This window comes from Primulina eburnea, unplaced genomic scaffold (assembly GCF_022965805.1).
Source record: "Primulina eburnea isolate SZY01 unplaced genomic scaffold, ASM2296580v1 ctg630_ERROPOS838552, whole genome shotgun sequence".
Taxonomy (NCBI): domain Eukaryota; kingdom Viridiplantae; phylum Streptophyta; class Magnoliopsida; order Lamiales; family Gesneriaceae; genus Primulina; species Primulina eburnea.
Window position 1 is genome coordinate 27,098 of NW_027331414.1, and position 16,661 is coordinate 43,758.

The 16,661-nt window shown below is 29.8% G+C and overlaps 1 protein-coding gene and 1 pseudogene across 1 annotated transcript; both read left to right on the plus strand.

Annotated features, from left to right (window-relative positions):
* Window positions 1-4,453: 4,453 nt before the first annotated feature.
* On the plus strand, window positions 4,454-9,856 carry LOC140821557 (uncharacterized; annotated as a pseudogene).
* LOC140821558 (cytokinin riboside 5'-monophosphate phosphoribohydrolase LOG3-like) lies at window positions 9,555-10,455 on the plus strand. The gene is made up of 2 exons (XM_073182065.1): window positions 9,555-10,080; window positions 10,439-10,455. The coding sequence occupies exons 1-2, from the start codon at window positions 9,555-9,557 to the stop codon at window positions 10,453-10,455; spliced, it is 543 nt and encodes a 180-aa protein (XP_073038166.1).
* The last annotated feature ends 6,206 nt before the right edge of the window (window positions 10,456-16,661 follow it).

The following is a 16,661-nucleotide window of genomic DNA, read 5'->3' on the forward strand; positions in this document are numbered from 1 at the left end:
TCTCTAAATATTTGGCGTCACTACTTGTATGGTGAGAAATTTGAGATATTCACTGATCATAAGAGTTTGAAATACCTCTTTTCCCAAGCGGAGCTGAACATGAGACAGAGATGTTGGTTAGACTTTTTGAAAGACTATGATTGCGAAATAAAATATTATCCAGGAAATTCAAACGCAGCTGCTGATGCTTTGAGCAAAAAAGTATGTAATATGTCCTTGATCACTAGCAGTGTATCTGATCTAGTAGAAGAATGTTGTCTTTATGGTTTGGATTTTGTGGAAAATACTCAACCTGTAAGAGTATTTATGATTCAGGCAGAACCCGAGTTGTTTGTTAAAATTAAAGAGGCCCAAAGATTAGATCAAAGTATTCAGAAATCAGTTGAACTCGTCAGATCAGGACATCGATCAGAATTTTAGGTCAATAATGAGGGTATTTTGTTTGTGAATGATCGTATTGTAGTTCCTAATATTTCAAAGTTGAGGATACAGATTTTGCGTGATGCTTATTGCAGTAAGTTCAGTGTACACCCTGGAAGTAAAAAGATGTACAATAATTTGAAGAAACAGTTTTTGTGGAAAAGAATGAAATCTGACATAGCACAATTTGTATCTCGTTTTTTGAATTGTCAACAAGTGAAAGCAGAAAGGAAGCGACTAGGAGGTCTTTTGCATAGCCTTAAGGTTCCAGAATGGAAGTGAGACCATATTACTATGTATTTTGTCACGAAGTTGCCGAGGTCGTCGAAAGGTTGCGATGCAATTTTGGTTATCGTTGACAAATTAACTATGTCTTCGTGTTTCATTCCTTATCAGATGACATATAGGCATTATCAGATGACCAGATTGTACATCAGAGAAGTTTTGAGATTGCATGGTGTGCCTAAGTCCATTGTATCGGATCGTGATCCCAGATTTTCTTCTCATTTTTGGCAGAGTTTACAAGAGGCCCTTGGTACTCGTTTGCATTTGAGTACAACATATCACCCTCAGACAGACAGACAGTCAGAACGTACTATTCAGACATTAGAGGATATGCTGAGAGCTGTAGTGACGGATTTTGGTATTGGTTGGCAGGATTCGTTACCACTTGTCGAGTTTTCTTATAACAATTGTTATCAAGTGAGCATTGAAATGTCACCATTTGAAGCACTATATGGCAGGAATTTCGATCTCCTCTGTATTGGGACAATTTATCTAAAGCACCAATTGTAGGACCTGATATGATAAGAGATATGACAGAGACGGTGAAATTGATTCGGAGTCGTATGCGAGCTGCTCAGGATAGGCAGGCTAAGTATGCGAACATCAGGAGACATCCGTTGATTTTTGAGAAAGGTGACATAGTTTTTTTGAAAATATCTCCTTTCTGTGGTACAGTTAGATTTGGAAAGAAAGGTAAACTATCACCGAGATTCATAGGTCCGTATGAGATTTTGGAACGTGTTGGTGATTTGGCTTATAGATTAGCTCTTCCGTGATGAAACTTAAAATTAATAATTTATTATATGTTAAAACATGTATTTTAAAATTTTAAGTTCCATTAAAATTATAAATTATGTTATTTTAGTATTGTTTGTTTATATTTAAATGTCTTACTAAATTTGTTTTATTTTCAGGTTTTTTTACGTGTTGGTAAAATAATGATAACTCAAGCTAGAAAATTCAAATGGAGGTGACTCTAACATGGTTGGAATCCTTGAGAAGTTATCTACAACTTTGCAGAAGACATGATTGCCTAAAAAGCTCATTAAGATGATCAAATTGTGCAAAGATCAAAATGAGGACACATTTACTTTTACTATGACCATCATTTAGTAAAAAATTCATAACTATTTCAATATTTATCCAAATGAGGTGAATCAAGTGGCCAAACTCATCTACACAAAATTCCCCACATGTTTGTGGCCTTAATCAGAGTCAAAGTGGTGAGAAAAGTCGTGGAACAAGGCATTGAAAGAAGGGACATGGAATTGGAGTTGAGGAGACAAAGAATACTATTACAACTACATGGCATTAATAGAATTTTTGACCCTTTCTCTCATTTGGCCTATAAATAGAGGCCTTGTGCTAGCTTGAGAATCATTCTATCTCATTGTAAAATATAGTGTGAGTGTGTATCAAAGTTCTAAGTTCCAATATATTTTCTTTCATTTTCTCAACTATGAGTGATATTTTAGTGTTGATTAAAAGTAAATTCATGGCAAGCTAAATCTATTATGTCAAGTTGAAGAGGATGCATTCTTGGTGAAGTAAGATTGTTTATATTTTGTATATTCTTTCTTTATTTCTTTTCATTTAGCTAACTTATTTTCATTGTAGGTATAAAAATGAATTATTTCTTGTTATCAATTTACATCAAAAGCTTGATACCATTGAAGTGGTTATATTGATTTGTTGTTTATTTTTGATACAATAAATATTTCATCACTTATTATTATATATATAGATATATATATTTATATAATAATATCATAATATTTCATTTAGACGATAGCGTGGCTCTGCCGGTTGTTTTAAATGAAATATTATGATTTAATACTAATATCTAACAATCTAACATTTACTTTATCGCAACTAACTTTTATTTTTCGCATCTAACTTTTACTTTCTCGCAACTAACTTTTACTTTTCCGCAACTAACATTTACTTTATCGCAACTAACTTTTACTTTACTGCAATTAACTTATTAAATCAATATATTTCATTTAGGCAATAGCGTGGCTCTGCCGGTTGTTCTAAATGAAATATAATGATTTAATCTAACATTTACTTTATGCAATTATTTATTTATATAGTCATAGGTACCATATATAAAATATCGGTTAATTCGGTACTTTCTATAGTGGAAACTATATTATATTATGTATGTGTTTAATTTTCTTGGAACTATTATTTATGGTTGTTTCTTTTGTTTTACTTTTAGTTAAACAATATTATATAAAACAAGAATAAATCCTCAAGCCTTGACAAAATTTATAATTTGTAAACTTCATTCTTGCATTTGGTAATCTATAAATTAATAAATTTAAACTAAAAATAACCTCTCTGTGGATCGATCTCGTACTTACGAAATATATTACTTGCAGACAACCTACACTTGGGTGAATTATTATTTAAGTAGTAGCAAGTTTTTGGCGTCGTTGCCGGGGAGGTATAAATTAAGTTTATATTTGTTATTTATGTTTTATTTATAAGTATTGCGTGTTTTTACTTGTATGAGTGTTTGGAGTCGAAAAAAAAGTGGTAGACTTATTCGAGTATCTGAAAATAATTTAAATATGGATGATAATTCAAATAATCAAGATAATGATAATAATAACAATAATAATAATAATAATAATCAAGAACATGATCAATTAAGAACACTTAGGCACCATATGAACCCTATTAGAACTAGTGCCCCATCTTGTTTAGTTTTTCCTCCCGATGCATCTAATTTCAATTTTAAACCTCAAATTATTCAACTTTTACCAAATTTTCATGGCTTAAGATTCTGAAAATCCATATTTACATCTAAGAGAATTTGAGGAAGTTTGTAACACTTATAATGATCAAAATTGTAGCATGGATATAGTTCGATTAAAGCTTTTCCCTTTTTCTTTAAAAGATAAAGCTAAAACATGGCTACAAAATTTAAGATCAAGTTCAATAAGATCATGGGAAGAAATGCAACAACAATTTCTCAAAAAGTTTTTCCCTTCCCATAGAACAAACTCTTTTAAAAGACAAATTACAACTTTTTCTCAAAAACAAGGAGAAACGTTTTATCAATGTTGGGATAGATATAAAGAATTACTTAATACATACCCATATCATGGTTTTGAAACATGGAGAATAGTTTCTCACTTTTATGAAGGTTTAATACCTAAAGATAGGCAAATGATAGAATTCATGTGTAATGGAACTTTTGAAGATAAAAACCTAAATGAAGCTATGGAATATTTGGATTCATTAGCAGAAAATGCTCAAAATTGGGATAATATAGGCACAATAGAACCACCAACAACTAAAAACAATAATTCAACAAATGGGGGTGGTATCTATAATCTTAAAGATGATACAAATATTCAAGCTAAACTTGCATCTTTAGCAAGAAAAATTGAGTCATTAGAAATGAAAAAGAGTGGTCAATTAAAAAGTATTCAAGAAATTGTTTGTCATATATGTGATACACATGATCATGCTACAAAAGATTGTCCAACATTACCTTCATTTAAAGAATGTCTCCATAAACAAGAAAACTATGTTAACAATTATAAAAAACCAATACTAGATCCTTTTTCACCATTATATAATCCGGGATGGAAAAATCATCCTAATTTTAGTTGGATGAATGATAATAATGCACAACCGTCACAACAATATTTTCAAAATAACCAAAATCATCAAGGTTATATTCCTTATGTTACACCTCCAAGAAAAAACTTTGAAGTTGTAATTCATGCATTTATCCAAAAGCAAGAGTCTATCAATATTCAAAACAGTCAATCTATGAGTGATTTGAAAGAAACTCTTGCAAAATTTGCATCTGCACTTAATATTCATGAAAAAAGAAAATTTCCATCTCAACCTCAACCTAATCCTAAAAATCAAAATCAAGAATTAAAAAATGAAAAAATTGATCAAATAAAATCTGTTATTACCCTTAGAAGTGGTAAAATAGTTAATGATCCATATAGTAATGAAAACAAGGATCATTTAAAATCAAAGAGTAAGGATGATAATCCTGATACTTTTGAGAATGATGATACCTTAAATTTTAAGAATAATATGGTGAATGATAAATCATCTGAAATAGTAAATAAGTCAAATAAACCTCCACCATTTCCTCATGCATTAACAAATCATAAAAAACAAAAAAGTGATTCTGATATCTATGAAGTTTTTAAACAAGTGAAGATAAATATTCCATTATTAGATGCTATTAAACAAGTACCTTCTTATGCAAAATTTTTAAAAGACTTATGTACTGTGAAGAGAAAATTGCATGTGAAGAAAAAAGCATTCTTGGCTGAACAAGTAAGTTCTATTCTTCAAAATAATTCTAGTTTAAAATATAAAGATCCTGGTTGTCCAACAATTTCATGTATTATTGGAGAAAATAAAATGAAAAAAGCTTTGTTGGATTTGGGAGCAAGTGTGAATTTACTTCCTTATTCAGTTTATGAAAAACTTAATTTAGGAGAATTAAAACACACTTCTGTTACTCTTTTACTGGCGGATAGGTCAATTAAAATACCTAGAGGTATTGTAGAAGATGTGTTGGTTCAAGTTGATAAATTCATATATCCTGTAGATTTTATTGTTTTAGATACACAACCAATAGAAGTACATAATGAAATTCCAGTAATATTGGGACGACCATTTCTAGCAACTTCAAATGCTTTAATTAATTGTCGAAATGAAATAATGAAATTGTCTTTTGGAAATATGACTCTAGAACTTAATGTGTTTAATTTATGTAAACAACCAAGTATTAATGAAAATGAAAATGAAGATGATAATGAAATTCAAACAATTGTGGAAGAAAATATACAAGAAGAAAACTTAAATCAACAATGTGAAGTTTTTTCAGTAGAAAGTTTGGAGTCTGAAAATAATTTTAAAGAAGATGATAATACAAAACTTGAATTAAAAGCTTTACCAATAGAATTGAAATATGTATTTCTTGGTCAAAATAAAACATTTCCTGTTGTAATTTCTTCCACTCTTCTACCAAATCAAGAAGAAGATTTAATTCAATTACTTAAAAAATATAAAAATGCAATTGGATGGACTTTGAAAGATATAAAAGGTATGAATCCTTTAATTTGTACACATAAAATTCACTTGGAAGAAAATGCTAAAACATATCAACAACCGCAAAGAAGGTTAAATCCACATATGAAAGAAGTTGTTAAGATTGAAGTATTAAAACTATTAGACGCTGGAATTATCTATCCAATCTCAGATAGTAAATGGATAAGTCCAACACAAGTAGTACCTAAAAAGTCATGCATCACTGTTATAAAAAATGAAAAAGGAGAGTTATTACAAACTAGGATTCCATCTAGTTGGCGTATGTGTATTGATTATAGAAAATTAAATGATGCAACTAGAAAAGATCATTTCCCACTACCATTTTTAGATCAAATTTTAGAAAAAGTAGCAGGAAATTCTTATTATTGTTTTCTTGATGGGTATTCGGGGTATTATCAAATACCTATATCATTAGAAGATCAAGAAAAAACAACTTTCACTTGTCCTTTCGGAACTTTTGCATTTAAAAGAATGCCATTTGGTTTATGTAATGCTCCAGCTACTTTTCAAAGATGCATGTTAAGTATTTTCAGTGATATGATTGAAGAATTTGTAGGAGTTTTTATGGATGATATAACTGTTTTTGGAAACTCATTTGAAAATTGTCTTAAAAATCTAGAAAAAGTATTAAAAAGATGTGAAGAAAAAAATCTTGTTTTAAATTGGGAAAAATGTCATTATATGGTTAAATCTGGGATTGTTTTAGGACATGTGATATCTGAAAAAGGAATTGAAGTTGATAAAGCCAAATTTGATGTTATTTCTAATTTAACATCACCAAAAACAGTCAAAGAAGTTCGATCATTTTTGGGTCATGCAGGATTTTATAGAAGGTTTATAAAAAATTTCAGCATAATATCTAAACCAATGTCAAATCTTTTAACAAAAGATACACAATTCGAATGGACTCAAAAATGTGAAAATGCTTTTAAAAAAATAATTAATCTTTTAATTACATCCCCTATTTTACAACCTCCAGATTGGTCTTTACCATTTGAATTAATGTGTGATGCAAGTGATTATGCTATAGGAGCTGTGTTAGGACAAAGAAAAGAAGGAAAACCTTATGCAATCTATTATGCTAGTAGAACCTTAAATAGTGCCCAAATAAATTATTCAACTACTGAAAAAGAATTACGTTCAGTAGTATTTGCATTAGATAAGTTTCGATCTTATTTAATTGGTTCTACTACTATTGTTTACACCGATCATTCTGCCATAAAATATTTATCAAATAAACAAAATGCTAAGCCAAGATTAATACGGTGGATTTTATTGTTACAAGAATTTGATATTATAATTAAAGATAAAAAAGGAAAAGAAAATGTTGTAGCCGATCATTTATCTAGAATAATGACTGAATCATCTCATAATGAAATACCAATAAATGAAAATTTTCCAGATGATCAGTTGTTTTATGCTACTATTATGCCATGGTTTGCTAACATTGTAAATTTTCTTGTGACAAATAAAATGCCTTCTCATTGGAATTCACAGGATAAGAATAAATTCTTGATAGAAGTTAAAAAATTTTATTGGGATGATCCTTACTTATTTAAGTATTGTCCTGACCAAATTTTTCGATGATGCATACCCGACAATGAAGTAAGTAATGTTATTAAATTTTTTCATTCTGAAGCATGTGGAGGTCATTTTTCATCCAATAAAACAGCTACAAAAATCTTACAATGTGGATTTTATTGGCCGTCTTTATTCAAAGATACGCATTTATTTTGCAAATCTTGTGAAAATTGTCAGAAGATGGGATCAATTTCAAAACGAAACATGATGCCTTTAAATCCAATCATAATTATTGAAATATTTGATAGTTGGGGGATAGATTTTATGGGTCCATTTCCATTATCTTTTGGATATACGTACATTTTAGTCGCTGTTGATTATGTTTCAAAATGGATTGAAACGATTGCATGTAGAACTAATGATCATAAAGTTGTTATAAAATTTTTAAAAGAAAATATTTTTAGTCGATTTGGAATTCCTAGGGCAATAATTAGTGATGGGGGAAGTCATTTTATAAATAAATCATTTTCTTCTTTATTAAGAAAATATGGCATTACACATAAAGTTTCTACCCCATATCATCCTCAAAGTAATGGTCAAGTTGAACTTGCAAATAGAGAAATAAAACAAATTTTATAAAAAACAGTTAATCCAAATCGAAAAGATTGGTCTTTAAGATTAACTGATGCATTATGGGCATATAGAACTGCATTCAAAACATCATTAGGGATGTCATCATATAGGTTAGTTTTTGGTAAGCATTGGCATTTACCAGTTGAACTTGAACATAAAGCTTATTGGGCAATTAAAGCATTTAATATTAATTTAGATGATGCATCTAAATTAAGAAAATTGCAAATAAATGAACTTGAAGAATTAAGAAATGATGCATATGAAAATTCAAAGATTTATAAAGATAAAACTAAAGTCTTTCATGATAAAAATATTATGAGAAAGTCATTTGAAATTGGACAAAAAGTTTTGCTTTATAATTCTCGTTTGCATTTATTTCCAGGTAAACTAAGATCGAGGTGGTCAGGACCATTTATAGTCAAATTTGTTTATCCTCATGGTGCTGTTGATATTGAAAATCCTAAAAATAATGACGTGTTTAAAGTTAATGGGCAAAGACTTAAGCCTTTTATAGAAAATGAAATTCTTAATGATGAGTTTATGCCTTTATATGATCCACAATAGTTTTTTGATATTTTCATTTTGTTTTGCAGATTCTAGTTCATTTCCCGGTTAAGTGGCGGATAACGGTACTCCGTGACTGTTTAAGTCGGTTTCTTCAGTTTTCCCAAAATAATTGAAATAATAATAATAATAATAATAATAATAATAATAATAATAATAATAATAATAATAATAATAATAATAATAATAATAATAATAATATGGATGCGTGTATTATGAATCTTCGTAAATATTTTGCTTGTTTACCTGATAATGCGTTGAAAAAAATTTATAAAGCTAGATGTGAGCGGCTAAGGTTGATGATGTCATATGGTATACCGGATGATATCCGTTTGATAATTGAAGCAAAAGTCCGATTGGTTGGGAAAGCAAGTGAATTAATAATAAGACATATGCCAGGATTTGGTAAAAGCACATATGCCAAAAAGCGAAGAGCTAAACGTATAGGTGGATGTTATAAATGTGCAAGGTGGACTTGTAATGGGAAATGCAAAAATGTTGGAATGACATCAATGAATAGAGAAGATAAAATTTTATTCATTAAAAATGGTCTGAGTAAAGAGCCTTTGGATAATTTTCTAGAGGTTCTTGATACGCATTCTAGTGGGTACGTGCAAAATGAACTTCTTAAACTATGGTGGCAATTTCAACAGGAGGAATATCAATATGGACGGTGGAATCAGCCTTACAAAGATCCTACTGTAGTAACGCATGTCTATTTAGATAAGTAAATATATATATACAATCTCGTCTTGGGAATCTGACGTTAAAAGACCCTGTTTGCCAATTTATAAGAAAATTGGATGGGAAGCATATCCTCGACTCATAGAAGGCGTTGAAGCCGTTACTGAACGTAAAATCAGAGGAAGATGTGAGCCACAATCACAACTACGCTGTATATATTTGTTTTAATTTTGTCATTTTTATTTTCTTTTAATAATAATAATTTCCTGTTCAAATATTGACTTTTGGCATGTTACGCTTATAAATTCATATGCTGTGATCTAACAATTACAGAAAACATATTTCTCAACATGTCAACGTCCACGGTAAGTAAAATCAAAAATATTTGTGTATTTTGTGGATCTAGTGCAGGAAAAGATTCAATTTATGAAGAAGTAGCAGAAAAGCTTGGAATAGCACTTGCTAAAAACAAGATTCATTTGGTGTATGGTGGTGGTGAAGTTGGCCTCATGGGAAAAGTTGCAAAAGCTGCGCATGCAGGTGGAAGTGAAGTCTTAGGCATTATTCCGATTACCTTAGCCAATCTTACAGGACCAACAATAGGAGAAGAAATGAAAGTGGACAACATGTATGAAAGAATTACTCAAATGATTGAACATTCTGATGCTTTCATTGCTTTACCAGGAGGTTTCGGTACTTTGGAAGAAATATTTCATACTGTTTGTTGGGCACAATTAAATATCCCCAATAAGCCAATTGGTTTGTTAAATGTTAACAATTATTATGATAAATTGTTATCGTTTCTTGATGATGTTGTGGAACAGGGATTTATTTCATTAGCTTCGCGAAGGATGTTAGTTTCTGCTACAAGTGAAGGTGAACTTATTGATTTACTGCAAGGATTTAGTCATGAACCAGATCCATTCTTATCTCAACTTAATTGGCCAACATCCAAGAGTAAGAAAAGAAAATTCGTGTGATGCTAAACTTGCGATTCAACGGTATGTTTTTAATGTTTTTTTTTTCAAGGTATGAATAATTTCTTCTTCTTCTTCTTATTCTCTTCTTAGTTTTTTTTTTTATATAAAAATAAAAATATGTAGTAATAATAATAATACTTTTTAGTTCAATGTCGAGTAAGGTGTCAGTAAAATGCACCTGAGACGCATTAGTTAATAATTATCGGAAAATCACAATACACTAGATTTTAATATTCATTATATTCAAATTACAGACTACAAGAAAAATTAGTTTTCATATGTACCAATTTATATACATATATATTTTGATCAATTAATATAAAATATATAATAGATGTGTTTATTTATTTACATATATGTATATATTTGTGTGTGTGTTTTCAAATAAAATAATTTCTAAAATTTTTATAAGAATATAGTTAAAAGATATGATTTGTATGATTGTTAACATGTATAATTGAAAGAATTTTTTGTAAAAGTATAATATATACTCACACATCTTTTGTGAGTAAGTGGTGAGAAATGAGAAAACAATTAATAAACTTTTATTGATTATTAAAAAATGGTTAATTACAAGAATATAATTCCCCTAAAAAAAATATTTATTGAAAAAAAAGAAAAGATGTAAATAAATAACGGACTGCAAAATATTTTATTCATTGTAATATTTGTTTTTTTTCAAGATTTGATTGATGTACTATCAATGTGTTCTTAATAAAAAAAAACAAAAAAACAAAAAAAACAAACAAACAAAAAGATTTGTTTGTGCTAGATAAGTTTCAAAGATAGTCGAATGTATCTGTTATATAAATATATATATATATATATATATATATATATATATATATATATATATATTTATATATATATATATATATATATATATATTTTTGGTAAAATGTTTGGATAAAAAAAAAAGTTTATGTTATTGTAAAATTTTGCAGTCACGTTATAAAAAAAAAATAAAAAAAAAGATAAAAAAAGAAAAAAAAAGAAAAGAGAGGGGATTTTATTCTTTGTAAATTTTCCTATTTTGTTTTCAATATTAGTTTATTTAATTGTCTGCTTTAATACTTAGCCTTTTTCAATGAGAGTTAATATTCATTCCAACTCCATGAGTGAAAACTAGCTATTCATAAAATATTTTGACCTGAAAGAATATATGGAGTTGAGGCTTTTACAAAAATATTCTTGATATTGTACATGTTATGGTGGGTGGCGTGAATTATCTTTTTGACTATATTATTATAAATAAATTTAGAAATTTATTAATCATATATATTGTTATTTTATATATTATGTGAAAATAAGAATAAAAACACATCAAATTATATATTATTATATTAAATGAAAAGTATATATATATATATATATATAAATCGGTATATGAGTTTGTTTTTAAAATGAATATGTTTGTATTTGAATATATAAAAGGAATAAAGAATCTAGGTTGTGATTTTCCGATAAATTTTATTACTAAGGGACTAGTAATAAGATAGTGTGGGGGTGTGATGAAACTTAAAATTAATAATTTATTATATGTTAAAACCTGTATTTTAAAATTTTAAGTTTCACTAAAATTATAAATTATGTTATTTTAGTATTGTTTGTTTATATTTAAATGTCTTACTAAATTTGTTTTATTTTCAGGTTTTTTTACGTGTTGGTAAAATAATGATAACTCAAGCTAGAAAATTCAAACGGAGGTGACTCTAACATGGTTGGAATCCTTGAGAAGTTATCTACAACTTTGCAGAAGACATGATTGCCTAAAAAGCTCATTAAGATGATCAAATTGTGCAAAGATCAAAATGAGGACACATTTACTTTTATTATGACCATCATTTAGTAAAAAATTCATAACTATTTCAATATTTATCCAAATGAGGTGAATCAAGTGGCCAAACTCATCTACACAAAATTCCCCACATGTTTGTGGCCTTAATCAGAGTCAAAGTGGTGAGAAAAGTCGTGGAACAAGGCATTGAAAGAAGGGACATGGAATTGGAGTTGAGGAGACAAAGAATACTATTACAACTACATGGCATTAATAGAATTTTGACCCTTTCTCTCATTTGGCCTATAAATAGAGGCCTTGTGCTAGCTTGAGAATCATTCTATCTCATTGTAAAATATAGTGTGAGTGTGTATCAAAGTTCTAAGTTCCAATATATTTTCTTTCATTTTCTCAACTATGAGTGATATTTTAGTGTTGATTAAAAGTAAATTCATGGCAAGCTAAATCTATTATGTCAAGGTGAAGAGGATGCATTCTTGGTGAAGTAAGATTGTTTATATTTTGTATATTCTTTCTTTATTTCTTTTCATTTAGCTAACTTATTTTCATTGTAGGTATAAAAATGAATTATTTCTTTTTATCAATTTACATCAAAAGCTTGATACCATTGAAGTGGTTATATTGATTTGTTGTTTATTTTTGATACAATAAATATTTCATCACTTATTATTATATATATATATAGATATATATATTTATATAATAATATCATAATATTTCATTTAGACGATAGCGTGGCTCTGCCGGTTGTTTTAAATGAAATATTATGATTTAATACTAATATCTAACAATCTAACATTTACTTTATCGCAACTAACTTTTATTTTTCGCATCTAACTTTTTCTTTCTCGCAACTAACTTTTACTTTTCCGCAACTAACATTTACTTTATCGCAACTAACTTTTACTTTACTGCAATTAACTTATTAAATCAATATATTTCATTTAGGCAATAGCGTGGCTCTGCCGGTTGTTCTAAATGAAATATAATGATTTAATCTAACATTTACTTTATGCAATTATTTATTTATATAGTTATAATATAATCATAGGTACCATATATAAAATATCGGTTAATTCGATATTTTCTATAGTGGGAACTATATTATATTATGTATGTGTTTAATTTTCTTGGAACTATTATTTATGGTTGTTTCTTTTGTTTTACTTTTAGTTAAACAATATTATATAAAACAAGAATAAATCCTCAAGCCTTGACAAAATTTATAATTTGTAAACTTCATTCTTGCATTTGGTAATCTATAAATTAATAAATTTAAACTAAAAATAACCTCTCTGTGGATCGATCTCGTACTTACGAAATATATTACTTGCAGACAACCTACACTTGGGCGAATTATTATTTAAGTAGTAGCATTCCGCCTGCATTATCAAGTGTTCATGATGTTTTTCATGTGTCTATGTTAAGGAAATATCATCTGGATCCTTCTCATGTACTTCCACCTGACGAGGTTGAGTTAGATCAGACTTTGAGCTATATTGAGAGACAGATTCAAATTTTCGACAGAAAAGATAAGCAAATCAGAAATAAATTGATACCGTTAATTAAATTACAGTGGGATAGACATGGTGTCGAGGAGGCAACTTGGGAATTAGAAGACAAAATGAGACAAAAATATCCAGAGTTATTCAAATGAAGTATGCTTCTATTGTCGGTCTTATTTTTAATATTGTTCATTATATCGTAGACTTGAAATTGATGATTTGATTTCGAGGAAGAAATCTATTTTTAGAGAGGAGGAATTGTAATGCCCGAATTTAAAAAAAAAAAAATGGAAAAAAAAAGTTACTATTCACGGGTACTATTCACGGGTACTGTTCATGGGTACTATTCAAGCGCTGCGGCGCTAGAAAGTAGCGCCTAGGCGCTGCAGCTACGGCAATTTTGGCGCCGCGGCGCTAGAAAGTAGCGCTGAGGCGCTAAAAACACGAAAAATCAATATCTAAGTCAACTTTCACCTCCTCCAATCATTTCTCCTCCACCGAAACCCTCTTCCTTCCATTTTCTACATTTATTTCTTCAATCTATGGGAGATTTGTTCAAGAAAATTTTGAAATGAAGTTAGATTTGTGATCCTCTCGCCACGGGCTTCACTAGGATGTAAGTATTTCCAATTTTTATTCAAGTCTGGAAATGGGTTGAAGTTTAGAATTGATATTTGAGTTGATATTTGAGATATTGAGATGTTGGAGATGTTGTATTTGTGTTGGTTTGAATTTAAAATGGATATGAGAATGGTTTCTTGTTTATGTACGAAGAACAATTTCAACGCCTTCTGTATTTCGTGTTTATGGGACATTTGTGTTTGGATTTTCGAGTTATGTTCTTCATCAAACTTGTAGATAATCGAGTTCAATTCTATGAAGAATTGAAAGAGATATGCTATATTTACTAAATCTGGTCTAGAATCCCAAGTTTGTGTCCATGGCTTTTGTTTATTCGAATTCTGGTATTAATCGGTTGGGATTATGAATTTGGAGTTCCAAACAAAGTTATAGAACATTGTCTTGTTTTCGAAATGATATAAGATAGTCTTGATTCCATTGAGTATTGAGGGAGTTATGCTCCAAATACTAAATGGTGCCAGATTTGTACTGATGCAGAATTTCGAAAATTATGTGGTATGTTTCAGATTATGAACGACTGGGTAAATGACTTTATTTGACAAAAATTAATGAAGAAGAATTGTTGGGATTTGAGTTTTCTTGCATATCCAATTGACGGATCTTGATTTGAAGCCGTATTGAATTAATTATGAATTTTGTACAGAAACTGCTTTGTTTTGATAAATTATCCGAGTTCTTGAGTTATAGTAGACTTCAGAGGTTCAAGACTTCTCACCTACACATTTCGATCTTCTTTTGATAATATTTGAAAGGTATGTTACGGTCGGTAACATACGAGGTAAAAGTATCATTTTTATTTTAAATTGAAAATTCGATGGCTTGATGAATTATTTGTGATTTGTTGATGATTGATCTTTTGAGATGAGCTTATTATGATATTGACTTGATGAGATTGAAATGCATCATTGCATTGCATATTGAGCCACTTTTGATTCAGATTTGATATGGCGGAGGTCGCCTTGATTTATTGATTTGTTGGAAGTATGGGGCTATAGTTCAGTTGGCATAGTGTATGCGGAGGTCGCTGCTATGGCCTGAACACTCTCTATAGGCGCACCATAGTCTTGAGATTGTAAAACACAACACACCACCTCGAGCGGATGAGTCGGTGGATGTTGTTGGGGGATTCTCTTCCCTTGGGTACCCTATGACCAGATGATTAACTTGATCTTGATTTTTATTAGCCCACAGCTTCTGATCATGCATTGCATTATATTGCATCTTTATGAATTTATATGAACTATTTGAAATTTTAATTCTCATATGTTATTGATTGTATCATACTGGGTTTATACTCACCGGCATGTCCGGTACCTCTTGTTTTCATGTGCTTGATGGTAAGTGAGGCGAGGTTTGGGATGCCAGAGTCCAGTTCCAGGCGAGGAGATACGAGTTAGAGTTGGATTCTCGGGTCTTAGAAGCTATGTGATGATGTTTGGATTTATTTGGTTCACTACTTTATTTTGGCATGTTAAAATTTATATTTCAAACATTTGTAAACTTTAAATTATTTTGACGATATTTATGTCAGTTTGTGAGCCACAAATTATGTATTTACTAAATCATTTGGTTTGTTACAATTATAATTATTGGTATTACATGTTGGACCCGGGGCCCCGCAGTTTTTATTCTGGAATTTCAAATGTGGTTAGAAATAATTAATTCAACACGATTTAAATAATTATATTCATACGATTGAGAAACCTTGGCTCTGATTCCACTATTGGAGTACCGAATTGTCATACCCAAGGTGCAGCGAAAGTTTTAAAATTTTGTTTCGACGTTCGAAACTCTCCTTGGGCGTCGTGTGAAATAAACATCCATAGGGTATTTAGATTATTACCTTTGCATATAAAACGCTGGCTCCAAACTATTCTGAATTTTGAGCGGAGTTAGTCTTTCTTGTAAATCCCTTCGAACATATATTCCTTTTCTTGGTCTTCTAATTAAGTTCACGATCAAAATATATGTCCCTTGTTTGGATTGCACTAGTAATCACAAACAATTTTGCGTTGAGACTATGTTGTCCAAAATTCTAAAATCCAAAGGCAATGCAGATGCGGCGAGACAATGGTACGAGGAAGTGTACGGCCGAAAAAATTCTTTAAAGGAATTGTGGTGGTCGAATTTTGGGAGGAGAGGAGAGTAGGGAATATTAATTCAAAAACCCTAGTTTGCTAAAATTGTATCTCTTTCCGTATGACCCTCATATCATATTTATAAAGATTGATTCTTGATCTCATCCGAAATCTCTCTTAAATTAGTATTATTTATTTCCATTATTATTAAATTCTAATTTGATAATAACATGTATTAAATCAACTATGGATAATGTATGATATAATCATGTATTAAATCAACCATTGATGTAATGCCCGAGAACTAATCACTGTTAATTAACGATTATTGAGTTATAATTCAAAGTGATTATAAAAGAATTAACTGAGACACGATTGGAAATAACGTGTGAAAAGATGTATGTGCGAGGATGAACTCTCGCGCATATGCGCGACCCAGCCAGGCGCATATGCG

Coding starts and splice junctions, on each gene's coding strand:
- LOC140821558 (XM_073182065.1), top strand. CDS start 9,555: ATGTCAACGTCCACGGTAAGTAAAATCAAAAATATTTGTGTATTTTGT.